At 31.1% G+C, this 15007-nt stretch overlaps 2 protein-coding genes across 2 annotated transcripts; both read left to right on the top strand.

The window, feature by feature from the left end:
- The first annotated feature begins 1450 nt into the window (after window positions 1–1450).
- On the top strand, window positions 1451–3326 carry LOC108806728 (cyclin-dependent kinase B2-2). The gene is made up of 7 exons (XM_018578913.2): window positions 1451–1805; window positions 1951–2092; window positions 2167–2340; window positions 2445–2538; window positions 2615–2684; window positions 2760–2898; window positions 2992–3326. The coding sequence occupies exons 1-7, from the start codon at window positions 1576–1578 to the stop codon at window positions 3085–3087; spliced, it is 945 nt and encodes a 314-aa protein (XP_018434415.1). The 5' UTR covers window positions 1451–1575; the 3' UTR covers window positions 3088–3326.
- Window positions 3327–10605: 7279 nt separating this feature from the next.
- On the top strand, window positions 10606–13964 carry LOC108807130 (AT-rich interactive domain-containing protein 6). The gene is made up of 14 exons (XM_018579382.2): window positions 10606–10751; window positions 10937–11189; window positions 11287–11420; window positions 11507–11546; window positions 11881–11933; window positions 12040–12085; window positions 12291–12383; window positions 12463–12585; window positions 12668–12716; window positions 12809–12872; window positions 12987–13053; window positions 13140–13190; window positions 13482–13574; window positions 13658–13964. Exons 2-14 carry the CDS (start codon window positions 10941–10943, stop codon window positions 13751–13753), a joined length of 1158 nt encoding a protein of 385 aa, XP_018434884.2. The 5' UTR covers window positions 10606–10751; window positions 10937–10940; the 3' UTR covers window positions 13754–13964.
- The last annotated feature ends 1043 nt before the right edge of the window (window positions 13965–15007 follow it).

Below are 15007 nucleotides of genomic sequence, written 5' to 3'. Positions count from 1 at the left end.
GAAATACCTTGCATAGTACTAAAAAGGTTTTTGTCGTAAATATAGATTCCAAAGATCAAAACGACCAAAATGTTTTACTAAAGAGATAAATATACACTTATACTCCTAGGGTTAATTATTCTAAGGGCAATTCTCTCAAATAACCTTTTTAAAAAGTTTTTGTCACAAAAATAGCAATAAAAAAATAAAATGACCAAAATACCCGTTTTTGCTTTGAAAATTTTAATACTTTTTTATTTTTTGAAATTTGAAACTCATATCCAAAACCCACATCTTAACTCTAAACCCTAAGTCTAAAATAGTTAATTCAAATGGTATAAATGCATATTTTACCCTTTAATAAAACCTATTTTGGTCATTTTTCCTCTTAAAGTTAAGGGGTGGGGTTTTGGGATTAAGATTTAAAATTTTATAAAATAAAAAACAATCTGAAACTATAAAAAAGTACTTTTTTAATTTTTTTTATTTGTATTCATATATACTTTTTACTTATTAAATGAAATATTTTGATCACTTTGTTTTTTAGGGTCTATTTTTGTGACAAAAACTTGAAAATAGGGGATGAGAATTGCCCTATTTTTTAATAAAACAACTAAAATCAATAATATATATATATATATATATATAAATTTAAAATTATGTTCCATAAAAATATTGTCTTGTAAAAAATAAAGTAGCGTTGGTAAAAGAAATGTAGCGTCTATAGTCGAGATACTTTTATGTATTTTGACTTAGATTCTTTTAAACTTAACAAGAAACACAAGCCTTAACTTGGGTAAAATATGCTTGGTGGATGGTTCATGGACCTTTACATCACAGTTTAATGGAATTGAATGGGCTTGGAAGGACAACTTAGGAAATATACAGCTTATGAGACTACGAAACATGTAGAGGAGGAAGTCAGCAGTACATTTAGAATTGGAAGCATTAAAATGGGCTATGGAAAGCCATGTTACAACATTTAAACTTCCAGAAATTTGGTACAGACTGCAAAGATATAATAGCGATGGTATCAGAACCTCAGGCATGGCAGAAACTTTCTACTGAATTAAAAACAATTCAAACACTCAAGATGTGCTTTCCGAAGTTCGAGATCTGCTATATCTCAAGGACACAAAATAGGATAGCTGATTCGTTAGATATGACTGCTCGTAATTTCCAAGATCTCTTTATTAGTTTGGTTGTTCTATTCCGGTCTATTTATCCTGACAATATCATATTTGAGTAATAGAATTGTCTTTTGATGTCACAAAAAAAAAAGATTTAGATTCTTTAGTTTGGAATTTTGACCCCAATAAAAAAGAAAACACTGAGAATGAATGGAATTTTTTTGTTTAATCGGAAAAAAAAAATATAAATATTTTATAATATTGCGTATGGAAAACCCTAGTGATAGTGACGCTCTCCGGTTTGAAATTTGAAAAAACAAGGAACCGTTGTGACTTGTGAGACCCCCTTTAAACAAAATCGGATTTCTATCTATAAAACCGATCTTATCTCTCAATCCGCCTCCTCAAACTCAAACATCATCATCATCTGAGATTGATTGATTGAAAGAGAGAGAGGGAGAGAGAAATGGAGAACAATACTAAGAGCGGAGGATCGGCGATGGAAGCGTTCGAGAAGCTAGAGAAAGTAGGAGAAGGGACATACGGGAAAGTGTACAGAGCAAGAGAGAAGGCAACTGGTCTCATCGTCGCTTTGAAGAAGACTCGTCTCCATGAGGACGAAGAAGGCGTTCCTCCCACCACTCTCCGCGAGATCTCCATCCTCCGCATGCTCGCTCGCGATCCCCACATCGTCAGGTCTCGATTCTTGATTTTGATCTTAGGCCGCTCCCTATTCTCTCTGTTTCAATTTTTCGATCTAGGGTTTAGTTCCTGATTGATTGATTGATTAAAAGTGGTAGAGATTGCGAGTCTTACTCGTCATCATCTTATTCTCCTTCAGGTTGATGGATGTTAAGCAAGGATTGAACAAAGAAGGCAAGACTGTGCTCTACCTTGTCTTCGAGTACGTTGACACTGATCTCAAGAAGTTCATCAGGAGCTTCAAGCAAGCTGGCCAAAACATTCCCCAGATCACTGTCAAGGTTTTGGATCTTTTTTAACACCATAAGCCCTCTTGATCAGTGTTGCTAAAAAAAACAAACTCTTTTGATTGCAGTGTTTGATGTACCAACTATGCAAAGGCATGGCTTTTTGCCATGGCCATGGAGTGTTACACAGGGATCTTAAGCCTCACAATCTCTTGATGGACCGTCAGAAAATGACCCTCAAAATAGCTGATCTTGGATTAGCCAGAGCCTTCACTCTCCCTATGAAAAAGTATACACATGAGGTGGTTTATTATTCTCTCTCGTTTTAAATTCATTATACATCATCCTATCTTTGACTTTATTATTAACTCAATAGTGTCTTCTTCTTCTTCTTTCATTGCAACAGATACTAACTCTATGGTATAGAGCTCCAGAAGTCCTTCTCGGTGCAACCCATTACTCAACCGCTGTTGATATGTGGTCTGTTGGCTGCATTTTTGGTACTGTTTCTTCTCTTGTGTAGCTTCCTTGCTTTCACTTCATTCTAACTGTTTTGTCTCCTTTCCGTGTTTGTAGCTGAACTTGTGAACAAGCAAGCAATCTTTGCTGGAGACTCTGAGCTCCAACAGCTCCTCAGTATTTTCAGGTACTTCTTCTTCTTCATCATTCTCTAACATGACCATTTTGCTTATTCTGTTTTCTTCATTACTCTGAAACTCAGGTTGCTGGGAACACCAAACGAACAAGTGTGGCCTGGAGTGAGCAAACTCAAGGACTGGCATGAATACCCACAGTGGAAACCTTTGAGCCTCTCAACAGCTGTTCCTAACCTTGATGAGTCCGGACTTGATCTCTTATCAGTAAGTCCCCAATCTCTTAGACCTTGTTTCATTAGTTGAGAATCACATAGCATAATGTAATTAGCGTTTTTTCTCTGTTTTGTTTCTAAACAGAAAATGCTGGAGTATGAGCCAGTTAAACGAATCTCAGCTAAGAAGGCTATGGAGCATCCTTACTTCGATGATCTACCTGACAAATCCCTTCTCTGAAGATCTCTTTATGAACGAACTCTCTCTCTCTCTGTAGTCTTGTTTGTTCCAACTTTGTCATTGCTTGTCTCAAGCACCTTATCTTGCTATCTTAGTAGGATGATCAACCTTTTCAAATTTCCCTTGGCATTGGGGTCTATGTTCCCAGTTGTATAACCCCTCAACTTCGTTAACATTGATAGAACACAATTTGCAAATGTTTCCCGTTTGTTTCAGAATATATCAGTTGGAGTTTCCCTCGCTAAGATTGTATACATATATGCCTCCGATCTAATTTAAACTATCTCAAAAAACGTTTTACTTGTTATAAAAAACCTTCATAGTAAAAGAAAAGTATTAAAAATGGTCACATGCCGCCATTGAAAGTATGATATAACCTAATCCATATTTCTCACAAGTCCAAAGTACTTCCCTTCTCATTCGTTGCATATAGCTGGGATAATGATAAGTGGCATATTCCCAAAATTTCATATTGAATTTTACATGTTCATTACTGATCATTTAGATTGAAGAAAGAAACAAATGTTGTAGCCTGTAGGATGATATACACTGAAAGTTTACCAGAGCACATCAACCAACTATAATACCATTGATAGAGCTAATGATGAATGTGAGCAACACATTAAGTGGCTTGTATAAAGATGGTCTAGGATCCTTTGCGTGATTCAATAAAGAATTTAAGAAAATATGTCTCAGGATTATATAGCCATAATTTCAAAGAGTTTATGACCAACCTCAAGACAGATGCATGTCAAGACTACTTACAAGACAGTGAAAAAAATATATCTCTAAAACTAGAGCAAAGGAAGCAGCGGATTGATTACGAATCAAGCATTGAAAGAAATCTATAGATCATCTTTATGAATAATCCATTAGATTGGGTTTTTGTTTGTTGTTCTTGCGTCAGTTGCTTTCTTGTATCAAAACTTTGGTGGTTTTTGTTAGGTAGTTTTTGTTAAATTAATAAATTTGACGTTCTCTATATCCATCATGCTACTTCTAACTACGTATATCCAATGACTAGTAGTCTTCTCTTTTTTTATATATTTAGAAAATGTTTGATGATTTTTCCACAATAGCAATATTTCACCAATACCTTTTGACCGAGTTAAGTTGTGTCATCATTGTCAATGGAAGAATCTGATGTCTAATTATTTCATCTACTTACATATATATTTAGAGTTGGATCGACAATTGTGGATTCGATGGAGATGATGAATCCGTTAAATGCAAGCTTTTTATACATCACAGTGAACTAACTCTGATGAATGAAATTGTTTATCTTCTTGGTTGAATCCATGTAATTGAAATATTGAATCTATATGTAAAAATGACTCCTTAATTATTTGATTGTTTTTGTTGATAGGATTTCAACATCGAAGATTGATGTCTTGCATAATTGCATTGTTTCACCCATTCCTTTTCATGCATTTTCATCATGTAGGTTAGATTCTAGCCTTGTTTAGGTTGCATTTTGCATACATGAGTCCTTATCAGGTATTGGAGCATCTTATGGAGCTTTTGGAGACATTGGGATGCATTTGGAGCTCAAAAGATGTGAAAAGAAGGATGATTGGACGAGAAGAGGCTGGAGCGACCTGCAGAGGTCGCTGTGAGACCTCGCTCCAGCCGGAGCGACCTTGACGACCAAAGCTAGAGCGACCACTCCAAGTCGCTCGGCTTTACGCGACTCAAAGACGAAGAAAATATCCCGGAGCGACCCCTCGCAGCGACCATCCGAGGTCGCTCCCAAGGGCCAGAGCGACGTGCTGGAGCGACCTGCGGAGGTCGCTGCGTGTTTCTTATTTGCAATTTCTTTTTAATTCAAGGACCTTTTTGCAATTACTTATGTCGTTTTGGCACTCTGAAAACCTAAGTTTAAGACTGATGGTAGCCACTTTTGGGCAGATTATCTTTTGTTGAAGAGAAAACCACAAAATACTCTTGGAAAGTTCATCTTTTGGATTCATTGATCTCTTGTTATTGATTTCTTATTGATTTCCTGTGTTCATCTACATGTTTAATCTGAAATCCAGTATGGGTTTAAGGTTTGACATGAAGATTAGTGAGTAGTTCCCTTTTGAATTCATGGGTTAGGGAGACTAGGGTGATTAGGTTAGATCAAGGATGTTTTTAGTGTAGATCAATCTCAAGCCTTGCTAGTAGAGTGTTCTTATTGCCTCTTTCGATTTGATCATTCGAAAGTTGATCTCTAGACATTTCCCACCCAAAAGGTGTTTGTTGAAATGTCTGAGACAACTCTGCTAGGCTCTTAATGCATCTTGCCAAAGACATTTGTTGTTAAGAGTGTTAGGATAGCTAATAAACTTGTTCTTACTGATTGCCTTCATATCTTTCAGCCAAAGAGATTTGATGTTTGAGATGTGTTAGCAAATGAGCATTCATCTAGATATAGAGCTTGCTTAGGATCGTGTTTAGGCTTAAGGTCATTTGTTTGATTCATCATTTGTCATCCTTGTTTGATACTTGATCACCCGAAATCATGTTCCTATACCCATGAGTTCTCTTTTATCATATTTAAGCAAGTCATTCATTTACTGCGCCTTAATTAGTTCTTGTCATCATAATTAGTCATTGTTACTGAAATCATCTTAAATCATTGTTGCATTTAGATTAAGTAAGTGCTTGCATTCTTAGTGCTTGAAATCCCTCAGAACTGGTTCGACATTTTACTTCCACTTACTATCATTTGACTTAGGAGCCTCAAAACTCCTAACATCAAAGATATCATAGGATCACAAGGTATGGCTGGATTGATGTCGTCGACTGTCAAAGTCTCAACTGTTGTTGGTAGCTTTGGATTTATTTTTTTTCTGTAACTTTTTTTCTTTGATGCAAAAACTACTTTTTTCATTGATCTGATGTACTTACTACATACTGATGCAACATCCTCTTTTACCATTGACTCAGAATGATCCCTTCACAAGATAAAAGGACTTAGACACAAAAGTTGAACAAACTCCAAGTCTTACCCATTGCAAAGTGAAAAAAATGCTTTAGACCTTTTTTCCATCACGAGAAAGATTACATATAATAATATATGATATCCCTCCAAGAGCTTCATGTTTCACAGCCTTTTCCCTGCAGAAAATATGCTGAAGCTGTAAGTTGATGCAAGAAATAAGAACATATTGTTGCTATTTGATGAGATCGAAGAACAAACCAAACACAAAACCTACATTAACCTAAACTTATAGATACTTTTAACACTTGTTAAAAATAAACTTTGGGAACTTCAGAACTTTTAGCACACACCTCGTGATTTCTTGCCTGTTAAAAAACAGAAACTAATATCCATAAGTTTGAACTTTGAGGTTATGTAAGAAAGAAAATAGTCTGCATGCAAGCATAAAACAAAGTAATTAACTTTATTTTACTACCAATGATGTTAGAACTCTCAACTTAATATAAAAGAGAGTAAATGAGCTCATATACACCTAACAGTTTTAGTTATCTGATTGGGCCAAAACCCATAGGTTCAACAATTTTCCACTATTTTACAAAATATATAGATTAATGTACCATATTTAATGCATGATTAAAACCATCTCCAATGTATTTTCTTATTTTTTTCTCTATAACAACTCTATAATAGAGATGTGTTTTTCTTCAATATATTTCTCTATTTCTTCCTCTAAAAAGGAATATTCATAAAAGATTCTTTTATTATCTTACAACTAAGACATTTTTATTTATAAATGTTGAAAATTCACCCAATCATGTAATCTTTTTAATTTTCATAAAATTGCAATATTATTTAAACTAAAAAAAATTATTACAAAAAGCTATCATATATAATAAAATAAAATAAAGTAGACATTACCTAACCATAATACTATATTTTCACATAAATAATTTGTTAATGCATTTCGAAGTGAAACATAAATATTGATTAATATTTATGTTGAACTTAAAGATTTTTACTAATATGTTAAAGATATGTAAAACTTTTAATAGTTAAATTTTAATTTTAATTTTAGTTTCAGTTAAATGAAACGTTAAATTTCATTTGTTAATTTTTTTTTCAATTTTGAATAAATTAATACTATTTTTATTTATGATTATTTATAATTGTGAAAGTTTAAAAATTATTATGTAAACTAAAATTGTGTTATTATATGTAAAAAGAATTATATTTATCTATAAACATGTATTTTAATTATAATCACAAAAAGTTAAAGTATCATTTTGCAAATAAAAAGTATGCCTCTATTATAGAAGAATGCTATTTTTTCTCCTAAATATAGAGATGAAAATAACAAATCTCTATTTTAGAGGAAGAAATAGAGATGGATTGGAGTAGATTTTACTCTATTATAGAGTATAGAGGCAAATATAGCATAGGGTTGGAGATGCTCTAATAAACGAGAATAATTTAAATAAAAATCTATTGGTTATTCAAAAGAGTATAAAATGAATTTAATATACAAAATTACATTAAAATTGTAGAATGACATTTAGTTTGAAACAAAATAAAAAACTTAAAGTGACACTTATTATGAAACAGAGAGGTACTTTTTACAAAATATTTTTGCTTACATACATTTTTAAAAGAAAAAACTAATATCCATAAGTTTGAACTTTGAGGTTATGTAAGAAAGAAAATAGTCTGCATGCAAGCATAAAACAAAGTAATTAACTTTATTTTACTACCAATGATGTTAGAACTCTCAACTTAATATAAAAGAGAGTAAATGAGCTCATATACACCTAACAGTTTTAGTTATCTGATTGGGCCAAAACCCATAGGTTCAACAATTTTCCACTATTTTACAAAATATATAGATTAATGTACCATATTTAATGCATGATTAAAACCATCTCCAATGTATTTTCTTATTTTTTTCTCTATAACAACTCTATAATAGAGATGTGTTTTTCTTCAATATATTTCTCTATTTCTTCCTCTAAAAAGGAATATTCATAAAAGATTCTTTTATTATCTTACAACTAAGACATTTTTATTTATAAATGTTGAAAATTCACCCAATCATGTAATCTTTTTAATTTTCATAAAATTGCAATATTATTTAAACTAAAAAAAATTATTACAAAAAGCTATCATATATAATAAAATAAAATAAAGTAGACATTACCTAACCATAATACTATATTTTCACATAAATAATTTGTTAATGCATTTCGAAGTGAAACATAAATATTGATTAATATTTATGTTGAACTTAAAGATTTTTACTAATATGTTAAAGATATGTAAAACTTTTAATAGTTAAATTTTAATTTTAATTTTAGTTTCAGTTAAATGAAACGTTAAATTTCATTTGTTAATTTTTTTTCAATTTTGAATAAATTAATACTATTTTTATTTATGATTATTTATAATTGTGAAAGTTTAAAAATTATTATGTAAACTAAAATTGTGTTATTATATGTAAAAAGAATTATATTTATCTATAAACATGTATTTTAATTATAATCACAAAAAGTTAAAGTATCATTTTGCAAATAAAAAGTATGCCTCTATTATAGAAGAATGCTATTTTTTCTCCTAAATATAGAGATGAAAATAACAAATCTCTATTTTAGAGGAAGAAATAGAGATGGATTGGAGTAGATTTTACTCTATTATAGAGTATAGAGGCAAATATAGCATAGGGTTGGAGATGCTCTAATAAACGAGAATAATTTAAATAAAAATCTATTGGTTATTCAAAAGAGTATAAAATGAATTTAATATACAAAATTACATTAAAATTGTAGAATGACATTTAGTTTGAAACAAAATAAAAAACTTAAAGTGACACTTATTATGAAACAGAGAGGTACTTTTTACAAAATATTTTTGCTTACATACATTTTTAAAAGAAAAAAACTCATATCCATAAGTTTGAACTTTGAGGTTATGTAAGAAAGAAAATAGTCTGCATGCAAGCATAAAACAAAGTAATTAACTTTATTTTACTACCAATGATGTTAGAACTCTCAACTTAATATAAAAGAGAGTAAATGAGCTCATATACACCTAACAGTTTTAGTTATCTGATTGGGCCAAAACCCATAGGTTCAACAATTTTCCACTATTTTACAAAATATATAGATTAATGTACCATATTTAATGCATGATTAAAACCATCTCCAATGTATTTTCTTATTTTTTTCTCTATAACAACTCTATAATAGAGATGTGTTTTTCTTCAATATATTTCTCTATTTCTTCCTCTAAAAAGGAATATTCATAAAAGATTCTTTTATTATCTTACAACTAAGACATTTTTATTTATAAATGTTGAAAATTCACACAATCATGTAATCTTTTTAATTTTCATAAAATTGCAATATTATTTAAACTAAAAAAAATTATTACAAAAAGCTATCATATATAATAAAATAAAATAAAGTAGACATTACCTAACCATAATACTATATTTTCACATAAATAATTTGTTAATGCATTTCGAAGTGAAACATAAATATTGATTAATATTTATGTTGAACTTAAAGATTTTTACTAATATGTTAAAGATATGTAAAACTTTTAATAGTTAAATTTTAATTTTAATTTTAGTTTCAGTTAAATGAAACGTTAAATTTCATTTGTTAATTTTTTTTTCAATTTTGAATAAATTAATACTATTTTTATTTATGATTATTTATAATTGTGAAAGTTTAAAAATTATTATGTAAACTAAAATTGTGTTATTATATGTAAAAAGAATTATATTTATCTATAAACATGTATTTTAATTATAATCACAAAAAGTTAAAGTATCATTTTGCAAATAAAAAGTATGCCTCTATTATAGAAGAATGCTATTTTTTCTCCTAAATATAGAGATGAAAATAACAAATCTCTATTTTAGAGGAAGAAATAGAGATGGATTGGAGTAGATTTTACTCTATTATAGAGTATAGAGGCAAATATAGCATAGAGTTGGAGATGCTCTAATAAACGAGAATAATTTAAATAAAAATCTATTGGTTATTCAAAAGAGTATAAAATGAATTTAATATACAAAATTACATTAAAATTGTAGAATGACATTTAGTTTGAAACAAAATAAAAAACTTAAAGTGACACTTATTATGAAACAGAGAGGTACTTTTTACAAATATTTTTGCTTACATACATTTTTAAAAGAAAAAACTCATAAATACAGAAAAAACTATATAAAAATTTTCCAAGTATATCAGGTATTATGAAATTTATTTGGTAAAAATTTGAAATTATATTTAGTCAATACCAAATTTTATCACCATTACATTTTATAGTTATCTTAACTGTTGGAGTCAAACATTTCCAAGATTTTATAAAATATTTTCCTTATATATCTGATTCATATAAAAAAAATCTTCTCAAATCTCAAAATCTAGAAAAATAATTAAAAAAATATATTCTCTAAGTTTGTAAACTATATACTTGGTAATAATATATACAAATTTTACCCTGTGGTTAGTCAAACAATGAATTTAGTCACCAAAATCTATTATTTCTTTTTTTTTAAAGTTTTTTAAAAATAAAATCTGACCTATTTAATTCCTTCCCCTTCCGCCATTGACAAAGATTCTTCTCCGCTTCAAATAGTCTTTCCCTCTGTGTCTGTCTTCCTCAGCGCCACCACAACGGAACTCCCTATTTCTCCTTCCAGTGTTGTCTTCGCCGGGCGCCGTCACTGCAGAAACAGGCAAGCTTGTCTCTTTTGTTTCCCTGCTCTTCTTCAGTTCTCTTGGGTGTATCAAAGCAAATACCTTTACTCTTTGTTCTGTTCGAAAGCACCAAACTTTAGTTTGCATGTCTCTTTTAGCTTTTTGGGTTTTTTTGTTTTGTTTTGATGACGTTGTCTTTGCTATGACTACTGACTTACTCCAGATCGATGGAGGAGGATACCACCGAAACACAGTTGCGAGATGTGCCTTGCGTTGCTGATGATGCCCTAAAGGAGGAACTTGGGGATGAGGCAGATAAAGATCAAAACTTTAGTGAAACTCCCCTTCTTCTTGGCCAGGCGTCTAATGCAGCTGTTGGTCACTCTGAAAAGAAGAAGAAGATGCAGTTTTCGAGTCCTGAGACTGGAGATGGAAGTGTCAAAAAGCGCAAGATTTGGTTGCTCAATGACTCTGAGGTAACAGACCGTAATCTCCTGATTGAAATATCACTGTATTGAAGTGGTAAAGATCTCTTTCTCTTACAAGTTCAGTTTTTTTCTTTTTTTTTTCAAGGCACAGGGAGATGAAGAAGCAGGGACGCCGGAAGAGCAGCAGGCGTTTCTCATAGAGTTGGCGACCTTTCACAAAGAGAACTACCTGGATTACAAACCTCTCAAGTTTTATGGACAGCCTCTAAACGCTCTCAAGTGAGTTCTTTTAAAGTACTTAAAACCCCCATATCTCTGGTTAATCAGTGCTTGACTTTTTGTATGTTTAACTTAATGTAATGTAGGCTGTGGAGAGCAGTCATTAAACTAGGTGGCTACGACGTGGTAATTATCCACTTTCTTTAGTTTTAGTCTTAAACTCCAAAACTGCCACTTCATTTTTAGTTCCTTGGTTAATTCTTCTAGGTCATTATTTACCTTGACTTGTATGATCATCACCAACTTTTTGTTTGATTGGGTTGTGGATAAAACATGTGAATTCTATATGGAAAAGACTTTCGGATGGGAGATTTTTTTATTTTTTTACTCAAATGTGATTTAGTTATGTAGATATATTAAAGAGTTTTTGATGTTCTTCCGGGAAAGAAACGTTTGTTTACAGGTGGTTGCTTATATTTCTGGAATTGAATGTGTATTGGTCCTTTCTCATGTAATTTAGGTCACCACATCAAAGCTGTGGCGGCAAGTTGGAGAATCATTCAATCCTCCAAAGTATGGCTGATGTTACTTGCCTCTTATACTCTCCCTTACTCTTTGCTTATTTTTTTTGTGATGGTAACTTGTTAAATATTTGGTTTTAACTATCTCTTTTAATCAGGACATGCACAACTGTCTCCTACACATTCCGCATTTTCTATGAGAAGGTGAGTTTCTTTGTTGTGAAATAACCATATTATATATCTTATCTTGGCTTCAGTTTTGTTTATCCACCTTTTTTGGTATGATAGTCTTATTTAAACTACTTCTTTTGGCACATTGAATGAACTGGTTATTGTTTGAGTTATATCTTATCAATATAGAATCATAGATGCAAGTACATTATGATTTATGTCTTTGCTTCGATTGCAGGCACTTTTAGAGTATGAAAAGAGTTTAAGGAAAAATGGCGACCTTAACATTCCTGATTCAACATTCAACCTGTCTTCAAGCCTCCAGAAAGAGGTAATCATTTCCTCTTCTCCTGTTTTTCCTCCTCTTCAAATGTTTTTCTAATTCGCTGATATAAGGACTTTGATGTCAGGTCATTAGCCATCAAGGTTCAGGATCAGGCAGGGCACGAAGAGATTCTGCAGCTCGTGCTATGCAAGGTTGGCATACACAGCGCCTTAATGGATCTGGAGAGTTTACTGAGACTACTGCTAAGGTTTCACTTCAAATTCTTACCCCCACTTTGTAATTTCTCACCTGCAGAAGCATAAAGATGTTCTGTTCTCCTTTTGTTTCAGGATAAGGGCTCTAACTCAACCCCAAAGCATAAGAAACTCAAAAGCATTGGTAAAATGATTTCTCAATGCTTTGCTATTCTTGTCATATTAAGCAAAGGGTTGCTTAATATTTGTGTGTGTGTGTTTAAATGGTGTTTCCAGGGCTGCCGAAACCTAGAGCACAAACTTGCAATGACCTTGTTGTTTCACAAGAAGCAGAAAAACAGTTACGGAAAGCTTATTCTCTCTTTCCTTGTTTGCAACTTTGAGATAGTATAAGGTTTCCTTTTTCTGTCTTGACTCTAACCAATGCAATTGTAATATGATTTTGGCTTCTTAGGTCGGTTGCTGATGTTGTTGATGATGGACCCCTTGCTGACTGGGTTAAGATAACTGTCAAAGAAACTGTGAGTAACTTCTACTTGTTTCCCATCTGAAATCTTACCAAATCTGTTGTTTTCTTAAAATTCTTTATCATTTTTTAAAATCACAGAAGAACTCCTTTGAGGTATTTGCTTTGGTACCTGGACTTCTTCGCCATGAGGTGAGCACTCTCTTCAAACTCTATTACTGAAAAAACTACTTGAGAGAAGTCTTTGTAATTTTGTATGGCAAGAACATAGAGATCTTTTAGCTACCAAAGCAGCACCGTTGACTATTATTTCTAGGATGTTCATCTGAAGTAGGGTAGATTGTTGGAATGTTTGACCTTTAGTTACATAGAAACTTGTTCTAGTTTCAATACACAGTTTTGTTGGCTAGATGTTTTTTTTTCTTGTGAATCCATAACAGAGTTTAGAGTTCATGAACATCATCAATTTTTCTTCGTTCTTAGGTTCGAATTCAATCAGATCCTGCTGGAAGGTTGATTATAACAGGAGAGCCTGATCAGCTTGACAACCCTTGGGGCATTACACCATTCAAAAAGGTAAATAATTTTCTTACACCATTCAATATGCATATTCATATTGGCATACACCGTCTCTTATTTTGATAATATCATTTCACCAGATTGTTAGCTTACCAGCAAGAATCGATCCGCTGCGCACATCTGCGGTCATAAGCTTGCATGGTCGGGTGTTCATACGAGCTCCATTTGAACAGTGACTGATCTTCAAGAGTGAGCTCCTTGTTTTGTTCTTTAGAAATTCATTTATATCAGAACAAAATTGTTAGGCGGCTGAAGCAGTTTTAACTTGTAATTTAGTCTGATGACTGAAGTTAAAAGCAGACAACCAAACATATTGTATCTTGCTGTATGATTTTTCTTTTGTAGAAACTGCTCCAAATCTTATTTTAAAGCCTTTTTAGGATGCAATCAACAACAATGATATGTTTGGTCTAAAATTAGAATCTTAAGCTTTTCTTATTTATGTTTTTCTTTTATAGATATGAATAGTTTTACCTATCAAATCTACTATAGGTTCTATCATGCGTCTTTTCAGGTTCTCATGCTTTTTTCTGTTTTCAAAAAGTACTCCTGAGATGATTTGTTTTCAAAAAGTGAAAGAAAAGTTTGAATTATGTTTGGTGGTGTATAATATTGAAGGGGAAAACAATAGTAACAAAAAAAAACAATAGTAACAGAAACTTTTTTTTTAAACTCTTTTTTCACATTTTTCCTGAATCTAAAAGGTTAATGATTATACCTTAGGAGACATGATAAAAAGTACAAATTAAATGACTGATCATGACATAAATTTAAGAAACAAGAAACCACTAGTTTGGTCTGAACAATCTTATTATATAAAGCTTGGTTCTTTAAAGTTACTAATTAACACGATCACGACACATGACAATTAAAAGTTTAAGATTGTGACATGTGTTTTAAACTAAAATCAATTTGTACAATATTTAACACTAATTTTCCTTTTCTGAAATCATAAAGAAAAAATAAATGTAAAAATATTTAATCGTAATTATCCTTTTTTAAAATATTAAACCAAAAAAATATTAAAAAAATTGCTTAATGTTAATTTTCCTTTATTCAAATCATGAAGAAAAGATAACTGTAAATAAATAAATAAAACTGTCAAGAAATATTTGATAGTAATTATCTTTTTAAAAAATCTTAGACCAATAAATCTTGATTTTTCAAATTTACTAATTAACATGATCATAACACATGGAAATTAAAATCTTAAGATTGTGACATGTGTTTTAAACTAAAATAAATTTGTACAATATTTAAAAATAATTTTCCTTTTCTAAAATCATGAAGAAAAATTAAATGTAAAAATATTTAATCGTAATTATCCTTTTAAAAAATCTTAAACCAAAAAAATTGTAAAAAAAATGTTTAATGTTAATTTTTCTTTGTTCAAATCATGAAGAAAAGATAACTGTAAAGAAATAAAAAAA

This window comes from Raphanus sativus, chromosome 6, assembly GCF_000801105.2.
Source record: "Raphanus sativus cultivar WK10039 chromosome 6, ASM80110v3, whole genome shotgun sequence".
In the NCBI taxonomy this organism is placed as follows: Eukaryota; Viridiplantae; Streptophyta; class Magnoliopsida; order Brassicales; family Brassicaceae; genus Raphanus; species Raphanus sativus.
This window is presented reverse-complemented; position numbering and strand designations above follow the sequence as displayed.

Coding starts and splice junctions, on each gene's coding strand:
- LOC108806728 (XM_018578913.2), top strand. CDS start 1,576: ATGGAGAACAATACTAAGAGCGGAGGATCGGCGATGGAAGCGTTCGAG. Junction 2,093..2,166: donor TTCCCCAGATCACTGTCAAG/GTTTTGGATCTT, acceptor TTTTGATTGCAG/TGTTTGATGTACCAACTATG. Junction 2,899..2,991: donor CCGGACTTGATCTCTTATCA/GTAAGTCCCCAA, acceptor GTTTCTAAACAG/AAAATGCTGGAGTATGAGCC.
- LOC108807130 (XM_018579382.2), top strand. CDS start 10,941: ATGGAGGAGGATACCACCGAAACACAGTTGCGAGATGTGCCTTGCGTT. Junction 13,054..13,139: donor AGATAACTGTCAAAGAAACT/GTGAGTAACTTC, acceptor TTAAAATCACAG/AAGAACTCCTTTGAGGTATT. Junction 13,575..13,657: donor GCATTACACCATTCAAAAAG/GTAAATAATTTT, acceptor TCATTTCACCAG/ATTGTTAGCTTACCAGCAAG.